The sequence below is a fragment of the Cetorhinus maximus genome, chromosome 14, assembly GCF_964194155.1.
Source record: "Cetorhinus maximus chromosome 14, sCetMax3.hap1.1, whole genome shotgun sequence".
Lineage (NCBI taxonomy): Eukaryota > Metazoa > Chordata > Chondrichthyes > Lamniformes > Cetorhinidae > Cetorhinus > Cetorhinus maximus.
In genome coordinates, this window is record NC_135892.1 from 47844713 (window position 1) to 47861803 (window position 17091).

Consider the following 17091-nt stretch of genomic DNA (forward strand, 5'->3'; position numbering starts at 1 on the left):
AGAAGGCGCCCCACAGAGGCGTCACTAAATTTGGGACCTTCCATCACCTTTGTTTTCGGGGCCATTTGTCGCTGGAGCAGTCCTGTGTGGACATGAAGTAGGCTGTGCTCTGGTGCAATTTAAATATGGTGCATGGAGCGAGGAAGCGCTGAGGTCACAGTGTGGCGGGCAAATCTGAGCCCACTAGTGATCCGGCATGTTTCCCCTGAATGCATTATTAATGAGGCGGTGGCGCTGGAAGGGGTTGATACCATTGCGGCTGGCGGGTTAAACGTCTTTTTCACGCCTGCTACCTCACTTAGTGCAAATCTGGGATAATTCTGCCCTGTGTCACATCGCTACACCCTGCCATACTAAACCACATCATACCTTGCCATGCACCAACTCACACCTAAAGGAAAAGGTAGAGAGGTAGAAACAGAAGAGCAGGAAGGGAACCATCAATGTCATTGTCAACATCTTGGGTCTTACCATTGACCAGAAACTGAACTAGACCAGCCATATAAATACTGTGGTGACAAGAGCAGCACAAAGGCTGGGAATTCTGTGGAAAGTAGCTCATCTCCTGACTCCACTAGTCAGGAATATGATAGTACTCTCCACTTGCCTGGATGAGTGCAGCAACACTCCAGAAGCTCAACACCATCCAGGATAAAGCAGTCCATTTAATTGGCACCCAGCCACATCTTCAACATTCACTCACTCCACTACCACAGTGGCAGCAGTGTGTACCATAGTACAAAGTGCACTGCTGTAACTCACTAACCCTCTTTTGACAGCACCTTCCTAACCCATGACCAAACCACCTAGAAGAACAAGGGCAGCAAGTGCATGTGAACATCACAACCTGTAAATTCTCCTCCAAGCCTCCTTATCACTGTTCCTTTACTGTGTCATGATAATGGAGGAAAAACACCGAATTATGTCTGGAAATATTGGACTTTAAAATAAGACCTGAGTTTTAAAAAATACACACAATCCACTGGCTGGACTGCTGCAGGGTAACTCCCTAAGAGATAATGGAACCCCACCCTGTTGCCAGACAAGGTACTTCTAAAGCCATCCAGAAACTAATTGCTCCCTCCGGTAGAGAAATTGGGACATAATGGGAGATGAATATCATCTCATCAAGAAATCCTGTGCGCAATGCCCAGGCAAATTTGTGAATTTGCTTCCCACTTGGAATTTACAAAGAAGGAGTTAAAAGTGAGCTGAAAAGCTGCCCCAGTGTCTGTCTGTTGGTGGGTTTTCTGAGAGAGAGCAAGTGCTGGAAGTTTGACACAGAAGTAACAGCCACACGCACCACCCCTGCAAATCGCCATTTTGCAGGTATCCTGATTTTTCTCCCTCTTGACCAAATTCAACACTACCAGAACCTCAAAGCCAACTATTTGTCTACTACAGTCAACTCTACTGGAACCTTGAAACCAACAATTCGTCTACTTGAGTCAACTCTACTGGAACCTCGAAACCGACTATCCCTCTCTACCAAACTTAACACTACTGAAACCTTGAAACCGACTATCCTTTTACCAGAGTCAATTTTACTGGAATCTCGAATCCAACTATTCGTCTACCGGAATCAATTCTACTGGAATCTTGAATTGCAACAGCTGCAACGCTCAACCACCTACTCCCCACGAGTCAAGGACTGTTCCGTATACCTTTTTATGTATGTATATACACATATACACTTACTTCAAACTAAATCCTTACTTTTAACCTGTAAGACCCGTATAAGCATGTATTTTATCCTTTCCTGCCTTTAGTAGTTAATAAACTTACTCTTACCTTTAACTCAAGAAAGTCTGATCAAATTGGCTCCTTCAAAACCAGAACGATTGGGTCTGGGAGAAAGGTATCCGCGAAAGGGATCCTTTTTAGATTAAATCTTGTTGCGACCAACAGAAGTGGGGAGATGCTGAATAAAGACAGGAAGCCAGTTCATCCCTCCTCTACCGGGGCATAACAATTTGGGGTATCCCAGGCAGACGGTGACAAATTGAGGGGTCTCGCCTGGATCAACAACTTTGGGGAACCTCACTTGGGAGGGGGTCGTAACAACTGTCACTGGGTCAAAATCCTGGAACTCCTTCCCTATCATCACTCTAGGTGTATCTGACCACATGGATTGCTGCGGTTCAAGAAGGTGGCTCACCACTACCTTCTCAAGGGCATTTAGGGATGGGCAACAATTGCTGGCCTAGCCAATGACACTCATCCCATGGTCGATTAAAGAAAAACACAAAAAAGTAGACTTAAGGATATAGCAAAAAAGAGACAGATGCAGAAGAGGAGAGACTTAGAGAGAGAAAAGTTACAACACATGAAAGCAATTGAGACTGGTAAGAGGAGCAATGTACTCCAACTGACTGTGTCTCATTTTTTCCAATATCTATTAATAGCCCTGCAGTAATGTATGACAATTTATAATTATTTATTATTTCTTTCATTTCAGCTATCCTCATCTTCCCCAACTACAAATGTCTACACATAAAAAAAGCACCTTTCCTTCTATCTTGGATGCATACCTTCCACCTCAGCAAAAGAAACAGGTAAAAACTATAACCTGATTTCCAAGATAAACCTTCTAAGCAATGACCATAAGTCTTCAGCAATACAACAGCATATTGCCAGTTAAGTTTGCAAGTATAATATTTATTAATAAAAACAAAAAACTACTGCGGATGCTGGAATTTTGTTGTCTATTCATTAAGGTAATGGATGTCAGATTTGTTGTGGGAAATGAAAAGGAAGAAGCACTTGCATTTATCTCATGGCTTACCACATTTCACAGCAGCATCTCAAAGCAATTAGTTAACAGTTAATTACTTTGATGAAGTGCACTGATCCTTATGTAGGCAAACTGAACTTTTTACCCCTAATTTTGGTACTGTATACTATCAGTGAGTCCTCTAACATGAGCATGAGCCAGATGGTCAGTAAATCTGCTGCTACATTGCCCCCAGTGATGCAGTCCCAATGCAGTATGATCCCACCAGTGTAACACTCTTTTTCCTACACCAACCAACCTTGAAATCTCTTGAGTGAAATTTGCCAAACTGTATCTCATCTAATCACAGAGATCATTGCGATTCGAACATATTATTGTGTTGTACACAGATAACATGCTTGGCGTACCATCACAAAGATGTTTGCCTATAACAAAAAGGCCACGAGGTTTGATTAGCATCATGCAAATTCAACACTATCAGAGTATTTCCTGTTTCTTCAAATACTACACATGGATGTGTTAAACTGGAGCAAAGATAGTGCTCTTTTGTGAGTGGGACAGTGTGAAATTACAAGTTAACGTCTCTTATAATTCTATCATTCAGTGAGATCTGTACTATAATACCATTAGAAGTATCATTAGTCAGCAAATAAATTGCTGGGACTTGTTCCTTTGGACTCCTTTAAAACGCCATGCAAAATGCCAGAAAGTATTAGCAATGGGGTGGGAGAAAATAATCTCTACAGAAGATTTTAAACAGTGAAACAGCAGCTGTGAAATGAGGAAAATCTTTTTTTCAATTATGCAGTATACTCAGTTGTGAGACCAAAAACTGATGAATAAGAGTATTAGTATCAGGTCAATGGGGTGAAGTTCTGTCAATACGAAGTGAAAGGCCACCTTTTGGTACCTTACAAAATAACACAGGCAAGGCTCCAAAGGAGCAATCTTTGAAGCATGTGGGCTGCATCTTCCGGTCGCGTAAAATGACGCGGGGTGATGTCGGGCGGTCATCCCGCGTCAGTTACATTTTCAGAGCCGAGTTGGCTGCGCGCCCTCCGACCTGTCAACGGCCGCTTAAGGCCATTAATAAAGTAATTGAACAAATCAATGGACCTGACCTGCCCGTCCAACCTTAAGGTTGGTGGTGCAGGCCGGGAGCCCAGGCGGGCTTCTGAAAAACATGAAACCTCATCCACGGGGGGGGATGAGATTTCATGAGGGATTTCAAAATTTCAGAATATTTTGAAATAGAAGTTTTGGACATGTCCCAACTTATGTGACCGTGTTACATGAAGCGACACGTCAGTAAATTTTCTTCTATTCTTTAAACTGGTTTTCACATTTGAGCCAATCTCCCTGAGGCAGCACTTTGCCTCAGGGAGATCTGCTCACTCTTCTGCGCACATGTGCGAAAGAGCGCACTCCCAGCTCAGGGAATCCCCCCGCCCGCACAGGGTGCTTCTTGGTGGACGTCACACTGGGTGGGCCTTAATTGGCCTGCCCACGTAAAATAGCGGCAATCGGGAATCCGCCCGCTTGCGCCCACTCCCGCACAACACCCCCGATGGGGGGAAGATCCTGCCCATAATGATTATTACAGGCACTGGCTCAGGTTAGGTGATAGTTTCAGAGATGCTTGCTGTTTTATGGCACTTTGTCTAAGAGGTCTGTTTCCTTATGTGAGCTCAAGCAGTGAGTTAAGTCATGGAGGTGTCATGACCAATCCTAACCCTGTCTTCACCTGGTGTTAATGCATACATTTTCCACTGGAGTCAATACACAATAATCATGAATAGGAATTCTGGCTGATTATTTTTCCTTTCCCTAGCCAAGGAGCGCAATTACTTTACACCAACTGCTCCTTTTGAATACCTCTATCAAATTTCCTCTCAACCGTCTCAACTTGAAGGAAAACATTCCCAATTTCTCCATCTATCTACATAGCTGAAGTTTCTCACTCCTGGGACCATTTATAATCGTGGCATAGAGTATAAGACAGAGTAGGTATGTTAAACTTATATAGAACACTGGATTAGCCTTTCGCAATACTCCAGTAAAGGCTAATCCAGTGTTCTATATAAGTTTAACATAACCTACTTGCTCTTATACTCTATGCCCCTATTATAAAACCTAGGATACTGTATGCTTTAACCAAGCTCTCAACTTGTCCAGGCATTTTCAATGACTTATGCACATATACACTCAGATCCCTCTGTTCCTGCACCCCCTTTGCAATTGTACCATTTATTTTATATTGTCTGTCTATGTTCTTCCTGTCAAAATGAATCACCTCACACTTCTCTGCATTGAATTTCATCTTGTCCGCCCACTCCACCAATTATGTCCTTTTGAAGTTATACACTATTTTCCTCACAATTCGTAATGCTTCCAAGTTTTGTACCATCTACAAATTTGGAAATTGCGTCCTGTACACCAAGGTCGAGGTCATTAATATATTATCAGGAAGAGCAAGAGTCCCAACACTGATCCCTGGGGAACTCCACTACAAACCTTCCTCTCATCTGAAAAACATCTATTAACCACAACTCCCTGTTACCCGTCACTCAGCCAATTTCGTATCCATGTTGCTATTGTCCCTTTCATTCCATGAGCTATAAATTTGCTCACAAGTCTGTTGTGTGACACTGTAATAAACGCCCCAAAACAGATCCTTCTGGGATGCACTAATGGGCCGGCAGGAGGAGGAGTGGTTGCCCTTGCCCCACAAGGCAGCCTCCAGCCTCCCATCTCTCCTATCGCTGCCCCCATTACCTGCCCCACCTGCATTCCAGCCCTGAAAGCCTCATTCCCTCCCTTATGTAATTTCCCATTCTCCATCTCTGTGTGATTTCTGATCTCCCCCGCCCCACCCGTGATCGTAACTGGCACAATGTGAGGTTTCGCCCCCGCTGCCACGATCATTAACTTCCCTTGTTATTCTTGTTATTGTCAACTTGATCAGCTGCCAGGTGGGAAACAGATCTTAAGAGGTCCTTCCATTAAGAACGTGTGCCCATTCTTGCCAGGTTCTTTACCCATTGTATTTTCACAGAAATAAGTTTCAATACTTCCAATTAAACATTGAGAAGACTGAAGACATTGTCCTTGGTACCCACTGCCAACTTCATCCCCTTGCCTGCTCTCTGTCTCAGGCTGAACCAGACAATTCACAAGCTCAGTGTCCAATTTGATCTTCAGCTGACATCTTGGCCCCATGTCATCTCTATCACAAAGATTATCATCTTAATATTGCCCGTTTCTGCTCTGCCTCAGTTATCTTCTGCTGCACTGTTAAAATCCTAATCCTTGTCTTTGTTACCCTAAAAGTCACTATTCCAATGCTCTCCCAATCTCTGCCCTCCATAAACTTGAGCTCATCCTAAACTCTCCGAGCCATATCCCAAGCTGGGCAAAGTGTTGTTCACACATTGTCCCAGTGCTTGCTGAACTACACCAGCTCTCAGTCCCCAACACCTCAGATTTGACATTCTCATCCCTATGTTTAAATCCATCCATGGCCTCCCCCCTTCTGATCCCTGTAACCCTGTCTAGCACTCCAACCCTGACTGGCCTCTTGTGTACCTGGAGATTCCTTCACCTCTTCAATGGTGGCTTCCCGCTATTTAGATTTGGGGGGTGGGTGGGGGCGGTCATGCAACTCCAGGCCTTTATCAGGTCATATTGTTGCTATATGTGGGTTGGCCTTTCTAATACATGTTCTTCATCTCACAGTTGTTTAGCACCCAAGCTCTGCAATTTCCTCACTTTACAGCTCCATTTCTCCACCTCCCCTTCTGCTTTTGAGAGCCTCCTTAAAACACAGCTGATACCAAACTTTTAGTTATTCCACCTAACAGCTCCTTCATTGGCTTGTTAAGTTTGTCTGACTGTGCTTAAGTGGCTTGGGATGTTTTTCTGTATTAAAGACCCTATATAAAGACAAACGGCCGTTACTTCTTGACACCCTTTTCTTCCCTCTCTTCCTGAAGGTGCTGATTCATATTGGAGTATCAGAATGGCTGTACTTTATCAACATGAAAGCAAAATACTGTAGATGGTAGAAATCTGAAATAAAAACAGTAAATGATGGGAATATTCAGCAAGTCTGGCAGCATCTGTGGAAGGAAAACATGAGAGAAAGCGGATGAAAATAGTGCAAGAAGGGAAAAGACAGCTACAAATGCAACTAATCTAAAATAACAAAAAATGCAAGTTAAACATAGTATGATGGGATATGGCTCTTTAAACAGATACAATGAGGGCCCAATTTCTGGGACTACTATCCAGCGCCCCAAGAATGCCTGAAAGCCATCGACCCAAAATTGGCACTGAAGATATTACAGGTGCCCTGGCTGCCATCTTAAACAGGCATTAGGCTTATATATGCCAAAGAGTTCATCACAGAGCACAGCAGGCAATGAGAATATTGACTCATACAAGAAGATGCAGCAGATCTGCCCTGCCTCCATTCTATTTTAATAATGCTATTTTAGAAGCTAAAATAGAATTTAAAAATAAATAAAATTCTTCTGTACATTTTGGTATTTTCAGTTTTATTTGAGTTTCAGTATTTGCTGTTATTTTTGTTTTCTTATGGGGAGAAATTTTAGGTTCATGAAAGCCTTTTCTTTTCCATTCCCATTTAGATGCATTTAATAAGACAAATTACCAAATGTTCTTTCCTATCCAAAATATAACCTATGTCTTGCCACTATTTAGATTTTGGGGCCATACAATGCCAGACCTTTATGTTGTTATCTGTGGGTTGGCCTTTCTAGTACATGCTCTTCATCTCACAGGTATGGTGCATGACAGTGAGCCGTAACACAATCAATCAAAACACCAAGAATCATTGCTAAGCACTTTGTCATGGAAACTCACAACATTCCCTTCTTATTCAGCTCCTGCCTTTGTTTTTAAAATAGTGAAAGTCACTGCACAATATGCTCCTGAATGGAAGTAAAATGGATTAACTCTGTGGAGGGCATGAAAGGGAAAAAATAGATTTGAGAGAAACAGACTTTCTGGCTACTAAACTTATTATAACTATAGTAACTTGGACAGCTCATATCATCTAGACATAATTGATACCACAAGCTTGAAAAACTGACTCTTGTCTGCTTCTCAGTTTTATTCAAAGGCCTGGGCACACAATGGGCATCCTCAAAAAATGACAAGGTAATTACTGCCTGAGGGATGGGAGCATTATTTACTGGCCTGCCTGCATGGTGCTCGGTGTTGCTAGAGCAACAGGGACATAAATGGAATGAAAGGACAAAGCCCTTCCTTCCTTAAATGCAAAGAGGCACATTTGACATTGCATGATTAGCTGAAGAATGATAGAACTTGTTGGCATAGGCTGTATTGTGGTGGGTCAGGAAAAAGATCCCTTCCCACCTAATGTGGGGCAATTAGAGCTGCTTCAGTCACATTCCCACAGAATTTGTGGTCTATAAATTGCAGCAAAGTGCCTTTTTAGATAGAACGAGTTAACTAGCTCACTGCAGGCACTGTCGATAAATTCAAGTTTACCAATTTGTTTTCAGCTACATAAATCTTGTTTATCTTTGCCAAATACTTATAGATTTATTGTTTTAAAAATATAGAGCATTTGTTCAATCCTCATTGAACGATTGACCAACTGATTTACAATTTGGCTAGGTGTTTTGTTCAGTGAAATATTCTGCACCTTGTCAAGTGGGAGCGCATTCCAGATGTCTTTGGAACATCCACGTGTCTCTAGATTTCCAAGCACTAAAACAGAGCCTTCATATTACTGTTAAATATATCCACTAAACGTGTTACATGTCTACCTTCAAACCTTCCATTTAACATTAGAATCCTCAGCAGTTCTTTCCTAATTGACTGCATGTCCTCCCTATCAAACATCCAAATGAACTATTTCCAGGCTGTCTCTCAGAAGTCTCTTGCTCCTGAAATTTGCTTCAGAGCAGCTGCTCACAGAAAATTAAGCTGTTCCAGTTTACCTGACAGCTTCCGGTGTTTAGCTGGTGTTGCAATAGATTTTCAGTCACATATGCAAAATCATTAACTGAGCTTTGTTGAATCTTAGATTGATGAAATACATCTCCACAATTGTCACAGTCAGATCATTTGCGTAAAAACTGAAGAGTCAGCTGGCTGAATTAGAGATGAGAAAGCATAATACTGCAGATGCTAGGTATCAGAAACAAAAAGCTAAAATCGCTAATAACACTTCACAGGACAGGTCACATCTGTGGAGAGGACAGATCAGTTAACGATTCAACTGCAGGCCCTTCTTTAAAACTGAATATGGCCCTACTGTACCCCAACATGGGTGCAATTTGTTTTAGGGACTTTTTCCCCATCTTTTCTTCAAAGGTGCAGATGATGAGGTGGGAACCTACGCTCATCGGCCTCACTCTGCCACATTAGGAGACAATAGAAGAAAAATTTGAGTGAAATATTCAATGCCTCCTGTGACTGGTGAATATCCAGGTAGTCTTGTTATGTTAGAACCAAATTTTCAATTTGCTGTTTGTCATTTTGATGGGATTGCATTTCTGTGGTGGAAGTTTTGAGCTGATATATTGATGCGTTTGTGTTATCAACAACACTGTCTGCTGCATATGTGTCAGAACTAGCAAAGGCTGACTAACAGCTTTGGAAAGAAATGACCTAAATATAAGACATTAAAACAAGTAATTAAGCTCAGATTGCGGTGGGATATGGGAAGCTGTAGTTATACCCATCATTTCTTCAGTTGTATTGGAGAGGAGAAAACTATTGTACATGTTAGCCTGTAAAAGAATACAAGTGATGATGGCAGGTGGTTTATTTATGGTGGGGGCATTGTGGAGCAGGGGAGGAGATTTTGCAGTCACCTTTCTTCACCTCCACCTAAGCTGAAAACGTTCATTTTTGATAGCTTATTTGCATTTTCCAAAACTTTTAAACTTACGTTGGACGTGGGCATTGCATTAATTGTTACCTAAAATATGACGTTTACTTTTTTTTGAAAAATGCTGGAACCCTTCTTCACCTCCTTGCACAGCATCTCTCAGCATTGTTTTCCACAAGTGTCACCCACATACTCCTACCCCCTGTTGCTGTTGCAAGTGACTGAAGGCCGCCACATATTGTGAGCCACAATTCCTGATGATATGAGGCTCATACCCACAGTTTTCAGTGTCACTTAGTCACATACAGTAGCAGTAGCAGCAGGAGGTTGGCCCCTGAGATAGGGCTGAGGGGTGAGTGGGCATTGGGGAGCCTGGACCTCATCTGGAAATGCAGACAATGCTCCAAAATGCTGACTGCCCATCTCAAACAAAGACAGTTGTATTTTTAAATGAACCAGATTAGATTGTTATCAAAGGAGGGGTGAAATGTGTCACCTAGCCAGATGAAGTTTAGAAACAGTGGGCTGAACTTTGCGTTTGTCAGGCGGGCAGGCCGGAATTGGCGGCGAGCAGGCAGCCGATCGCCGCCGCCGAAACGGGCCCCTCCGCCGCAAGCCCAATCCTGTTCTCCCTTGTGCCCATGCATTTTCCGGCACAAGTCACTCTATAGCAGCCATGAGTGGAAAACTGAGGACTGAATTTTCCGGTTGGCGGGCGGGGGCGGGGCCCACTCACCAACAAGTAAAGTGATGCGCAGTGACGTCACTGCACGTCATTTAGATTTTCAATTTGGCAGGCGCACAGCCGACTTGGCTGAACGCCCGCCGAACTGTCAAAGGCCTGTTAAGGCCTGTTAAAAAGTAATTTAAGCAATTAAATGAGCTGCCCGTCCAACCTTAAGGTTGGCGGGCAGGCCAAGAGCCCAGGAGGCCTTCGCATTTTTCATGAAACCTCATCCACGGGCAGGATGATGTTTCATGAAGGGTTTTAAAATTCAATAAAAATTCTTAAAGTAATTCTTTGACATGTCCCAGCTCATGTGACAGTCACATGACGGGACATGTTTTAAAAGTTTTTAAGTACTTTATTTCAGTTTTTAAATGTCAGACTGATCTCTGAGGCACAGAGGTGCCTCAGGGAGATTTCTGCGCTCTTGATAGAGCACAGGCCCTGACTCAGGGAATCCCCCCCGCCCACACAGGAAGCGCTCAGCGCTTCTGGGCCAGCGTCATGCTGGGTGAGCCTTCATTTGCCCGCCCACATAAAATGGCAGCGCAGCGCCGATCGGAGGTGCCGATCGGAGGTGCCGATCGGGTTTGCGCTAGCCCCCGCACAACCTTCCCAACAGGGGGGAAAATTTTTCCATGAGTTTATTTATTTCCCTCCTAGCCCAGGAATACTGATGCCAATTGTAGAAATTCAACTCATAGGGTGGAATTTTACGGCAGCGGGATTTTACGCTCCCGCTGAAGCCAATGAGGTTTAGAATGTCTCACCGCATTTTACGGCCCCCGTCCCTGCTGAAACGGGGCCGGAAAATTCTGCCCATATTTTCAGGAGTGGGATTTCCAAGCAGCAGGAGGAATTCTGGAAATTCAGAAGTCCGGTCTTCCCTGAACACAAGTTTAACTCCATGGGTGCATGTCTTTTTTTTTTAAACAGATTCCTTGCCTGGAAGCTAGCCAGCTTGACAGGCTTGGCTCCCTCTCAGGTGGGGAATGCTGCAGAAGAGGATGCAGCAGAGGGACCGGTAAATTTCCTGCTCTTAGGGGTAGAGATCGTGCGGGCGGGGATGAATACAACGTGGCCTGTAGGGTCAGTGGAGTGGTGGGGAGGATCCAGGGGATGCTTGCAGAGGAAATCAAAGGCAAATCAAGGGCAGAGATGGGGGACTGGAGAGAGATCAGTAAGAGAGATGTGGGAGCTGGGGAAGCGTCAGAGATTGCGGAGGTTCTGTTTGCAAGGGGGGGTCCGATCATTGGGAAGGTTAATAGCTTTTCTTGGGGAGGTTACTGGGAAAACACTTCTGCTCCTCATGCAGTGCTAGAACAACATATACTTGTTCCAGGCAGCTGCCCTCACCTCACTTCAGATTGGAAGTTTTCCAAGGACTGGGAAGCCCAGTCAACCAGCGTTAAACCTGAAATGCAGATAAAATCTCAGGCATGCAGTCTCATTAATCAGCAACCTGCATCCTGGGAGCATGGTGGTTGCCTGCTTCCTGCCACCCCCACCATTTCACCTCCATTAAAACTAGAAATGGACCGGTTTGAGGTGAATTGGATTTTACTTTGATATTCTTTATATTTTAACTTCCCAACTAACCCTTAACCACCTGTTACTGGGGGCTAAAATTACTTCCTGTTTAACTCAACATGGATCAAAAATCAAATTTGTTATCTTTGTGATTTATACCACACCATGTGCTACACATACTATACTGGCCTAAGCTACCAACACCCTGAAAAGGGATAAAGGAGATGGAGACCTTGAGCAGAAATTCCCCAGACAGTGTAAAAGATTGAGGAATTTTAAGCCCAGGTTATATCGAGTATAATTGTTATATTGTTAATGCGGATTTTAAAAACATTGTGCTGGATGTTGGGATTGCTCACAAAACTGGATATGTTCGCAGATCAAAATAATAGGTATGGAGAGTTTGCGTTATTTATGACCATTCAAGAAGGCTCTTAAAATGAAGATTTTCTTAGGTTCAAAGACACTTACAGGCATTTAGAACCATGCAGCCATAGAAACGTTATGGTGCAGAAAGAGACCATTCAGCCCATCATGTCTGCACTGGCCAAAAAGAGAATAAAGAAACTAGCTGCTCATTTTATTCCCACTTTCTAGCACCTGGTCCATAGCCTTGCAGGTTACAGCACTTCAGATGCAGATCCAGGTACCTTTTAAATGAGTTGAGCATTTCTGCCTCAACCACCAATTCGGACAGTGAATTCCAGATGTCCACCACCCTCTGGGTGAAAAAAGTTTCTCCTCATGTCTTCTCTAATCCTTCTACCAATTACCTTAAGTCCCCTTGTAATTGACCTCTCAGCTAAGGGAAGCAGGCCTTTCCTATCTACCCTTTCTAGGCCATTCAATTTTGTACACCTCAATTAGGTCACCCCTCAGCCTCCTCTGTTCTAAGAAAAACAATTCTAGCCTATCTAATCTTTCCTCATCGCTGCAATTTTCAAGCCCTGGATTCTTGTATATTCTCCTGTATACTCTGTCCAGAGCAATTATGTCCTTCCTGTAATGTGGTGACCAGAACTGCACACAAAGTTCTAGCTGTGGCCTAACCAGCATTTTATACAGTTCCACCATTACATCCCTGCTTTTGTATTCAATACCTCATCCAATAAAGGAAAGCATTCCATATGCTTTCTTTACCACCTTATCCACCGTCCAGCCACCTTCAGGGACCTGTGGACATGCACTCCAAGGTCTCTTACTTCCTCAACCCCTCTCAATATCCTTCCATTTATTGAGTATTCCCTTGCTTTCAGCCCTCTCCAAATCTCACACTTCTCTGGATTGAATTCCATTTGCCACTTTCCCACCCACTTAACCAATCAATGATATAATTCTGGAGACAGCAATTATCCTCTTCACTATCAACTACACAGCCAATTTTTGTGTCATCTGCAAATTTCTCAATCATGCCTCCCACATTTAAGACCAAATCATTAATATATACAACAAACAGCAAGGGCCCCAACACTGAGCCCTGTGGAACACCACTGAAAACCGCTTTCTGTTCGCAAAAACACCCATTGACCATTACCCTTTGTTTCCTGTCATTAAGCCAATTTTGGATCCAACTTCCCACCTTCCCCTGTATCCCATGGGATCTCACTTTTCTGACCAGTCTACCATGTGGGACCTTGTCAAAATGCCTTACTAAAATCCATGTATGCAACATCCACTGCACTGACCTCATCAATCCTCCTTGTTAATTCCTCAAAAAAATTGATTAAATTAGTAAGATACAATCTTCCCCTAACAAAACCATGCTGACTGTCCCTGATTAATCTGTGCCTTTCTAAGCGACAGTTTATCCTGCCTCTCAGAATTGATTTTAATAATTTGCCCACCACCAAAGTCAGATTGAATAGCCTATAATTTTCTGGCCTATCCCTTGCACTCTTTTTAAATATTGGTACAACGTTCACAGACCTCCAATCCTCTGATATCTCACTTGTATCTACTGAGGATTGGAAAATGATCACTGGCTTCCTTTAACAGCCTGGGATACAATTCGCCTACCCTGGTGATTTATCGACCTTCAGGGTACTTCCTCGCTCATTATGCTTTTGTATTTAATATTTCACCCCCCTCCTCTTTAACTAGAATGTCTGCATCATCCCTCTCCTTAGTGAAGACAGTGACAAAGTACTTATTAGAACCTTGCCCATATCTTCAGCATCAAGTTACCATGTACATCACTGTTTGGCCCTACCCTTTCCTTAGTTATTCTCTTGCTCTTAATGTACTGGTAAAACATCTTTGGGTTTTCTTTGATTGTACTTGCCAATATTTTTTTTTATCCTCTCTTTGCTTCCCTAATTTCCGTTTTTACTTCACCCCTGTACTTTCTATACTCCTCTAGGCTTTCCACAGTATCAAGCTTTTTGTGACTGTCATAAACTTTTATTTTCTGCTTTATCTTGTGCCTGTATGCTTCTGGATAACCAGGGGGTGGGGTCTAGATTTGGCAGTACTGCCCTTTTTCTTTGTGGGGAAATGTCTACACTGTGCCCGTAGAATCTCACTTTTGAATGCCTCCCATTGATTTGACACTGTTTTCCGTTCCAGTAGCTGTATCGAGTCCAATTTCGCCAGTTCAACTCTCAGCTTTGTAAAGTTTGTCTTTCTCCAGTTTAGAACTTTTATTCCTCTTCTATCTTTGCCCTTTTCCATAATGATGCTAAATCTAACTGTATCATGGTCACTATCTCCAAAATGGTCCTGCACTGCTATATCACCCCTTGCCTAGCTTCATTTTCTAAGACTAAATCTAGAATTGCACCCCCTCTCATTGGGCTTGTTATTTGCTGGCTGAAAAAGTTCTCTTGAATGCAGTTCAAAAATGTTCTACCCTTTGTGCCCTTCACACTGTCCATATCCCAATTGATATTAGGGCAGTTGAAGTCCCAACTGTTACTGCCCTATTGTTTTTGCACTCAGAAATCCACCTACATATTTGCTCTTTAACTCCCTTCCACTATTTGGGGGTCTATAGTACAGCCCTAGCAGTGTGGCTGCCCCTTTTTATTTCTGAGCTCAACCCATATGGCCTCATTTGATGCCTCATTTAGTATATCATCCCTCCTCACAGCTGTAATTGATTCTTTAACCAGTAATGCTTTCTTCTCCCACCCTCTATCCAGCCTGAAAACTATATATCCAGGGATGTTAAGCTGCCATTTTTGCCCCTCTTCAAGCCAAGTTTCCATTATAGCAATGGTATCATGCTGCCATGAGTCTATCTGTGCCCTCAGCTCATTGGCTTTATTTGCTATACTCCTTGAATTTGCATTATACTTTTTAACACTGCCAAATTTCTGCGCTATACATTTTTTAACCTGTGCTTCTTCAGTCTTTCAGAGTCACTCACTAATTCTCCATTTCCCATTCCCTGGCCTGAATATGGCTTCAGGTTCCCATTCCCCTGCCAATCTAGTAAACCTCCTCCACCATTGCCAACAGCAGCAGCAAATCCCCCTGCGAGGATATTCGTCCCAGTCCGTACAGGCAAAGACCATCCGGCTTGTACAGATCCCACCTCCCCTAGAACCAGTCCCAATGCCCCAAAAATCTGATGCTTTCCCTGCTACACGAGCTTTCGAGCCATGTGTTCAATGGCTCAGTTCTCCTATACTCACTAGCACATGGGACTGGGAATAATCCTGAGATTACTGCTTTTGAGGTCCTGCTTTTCAATCTCCTTCCGAGCTCCCTAAAATCTGCTTTCAGGACCCCATCCCCTTTCCTGCCTAAGTCATTGGTACCAACGTGGACCAAGACTTCTGGCTGATCACCCTTGCCCAGAAGAATATCCTGCAGCCACACCATGACATCCTTGACCCTGGCAGCAGGGAGAAAAAATACCATCCTGGAGTCACATCTACTGCCACAGAAACACCTGTCTGTTCCCCTAACTAATGAATCCACTATCACTACTGCCCTTCCTTTCTCCTTCCTCCCCTCCTATATAGCCAAGCCACTTGTGGTGACACCAATTTGGATCTGACTGCACTCCTCTGAGGAAGCAATGCCCTTTCCATGGAAATTAGTGAGTGGGAACCCAAGGTCCCTGCCCTACCTGCCTTGTTCTCTTGGGCTGCCTGGCAGTCACCAATTCCCTTTCTGACTCCTAAGCTGTAGTGTGGCCACCTCTCTGAACGTGATAACCACGTAGATCTCAGCCTCGTGGATGCGCCACATTGACTCCAGCCACCGCTCGAGCTCCGAAACCTGGAGCTCAAGTTTCTGCAGCTGGTGACACTTCCTGCTCATGTGGTCGTCTAGGACATCGGAGGCGTTCACGGCTTCCCACATATTACAGGACATGTAATCCACATGACCGAGATGTCCTGCCATGGCTTCAATTTACCTCCCTTATGTTAACTTTATTTTACTTTGGTTTACTTATACTACTTTATTTTACCTGACCTTGACTTAACTTTACTTCCTTATCGCTTGTGTTTCTTACTTAAATCAAAGTAGCTCCTTCTTTTAAAAGAACTACATTCTTCTAATTTTCAGCTACTTGAAGACCTTTGCGAACAACAATTTCTCACCAACCAATGAACTTATGTTTCTCCTGTGATATCACTCTTGGGTGTTTTCAAACCCAGCCCTCTTGTGCAGCTTTTCAACTCCTGGGGCAGAATTTTATGTCTTGCGGGTGGGCACACGCCCCACCCGATCATGTGTGAAATCGCATGAGATGAGGTCAGGCGAGCGTCCCAACATTATTGCGCACTCGCACAATATTTCGCTCAGTGGGCACAGGTAAAAGTCGGAAGCGCGCCCACTGACAAATAAGAGGGCAATTAAGCCCATTAACAGCGCAACTGTCTGTGATTTTTCATGGCCCGTCCAAACTTTACGATTGGTGGATGGGTGAATTGGCCAAGCGGCCTTTGTATTTTTCATCAAACCTCATCCAAGGGCATTTCCGTTAGGAAATAGAATAAAAATAAATACTGGGGGACAGCGTTTTTATGAGGTATGCTGTCAGGTGCTTGATTGTGATGCATGAACATTTGTTGCAACTTCTTACACCTTTACTTCATTACTTTAAGGTCCGCAGCTCCCTGAGGCAGCTACCTGCCTTCAGGGAGCTCTCTCGCAGCGCCCACCTGTGCCTATGGTGACATTATTGCCTCCCCCACCACTCCCCCCCTCCCCCCCTCTCCCCCCTCCCCCTCCCCCTCCCCCTCCCCCCTCCCCCCTTCA

General features: G+C 43.7%; 1 protein-coding gene across 4 annotated transcripts in view; it reads left to right on the forward strand.

The window, feature by feature from the left end:
- LOC144689633 (uncharacterized) overlaps positions 1-17091 on the forward strand; it is a 188791-nt gene that overhangs the window by 3564 nt on the left and 168136 nt on the right. For all 4 annotated transcript variants that reach the window (XM_078556874.1, XM_078556877.1, XM_078556875.1 and 1 more), the window contains exon 2: positions 2459-2555. In XM_078556874.1, coding sequence (XP_078413000.1) covers positions 2484-2555 — 72 coding nt within the window. In that variant the 5' untranslated portion in view covers positions 2459-2483. The remainder of the gene's footprint in view (positions 1-2458; positions 2556-17091) is intronic.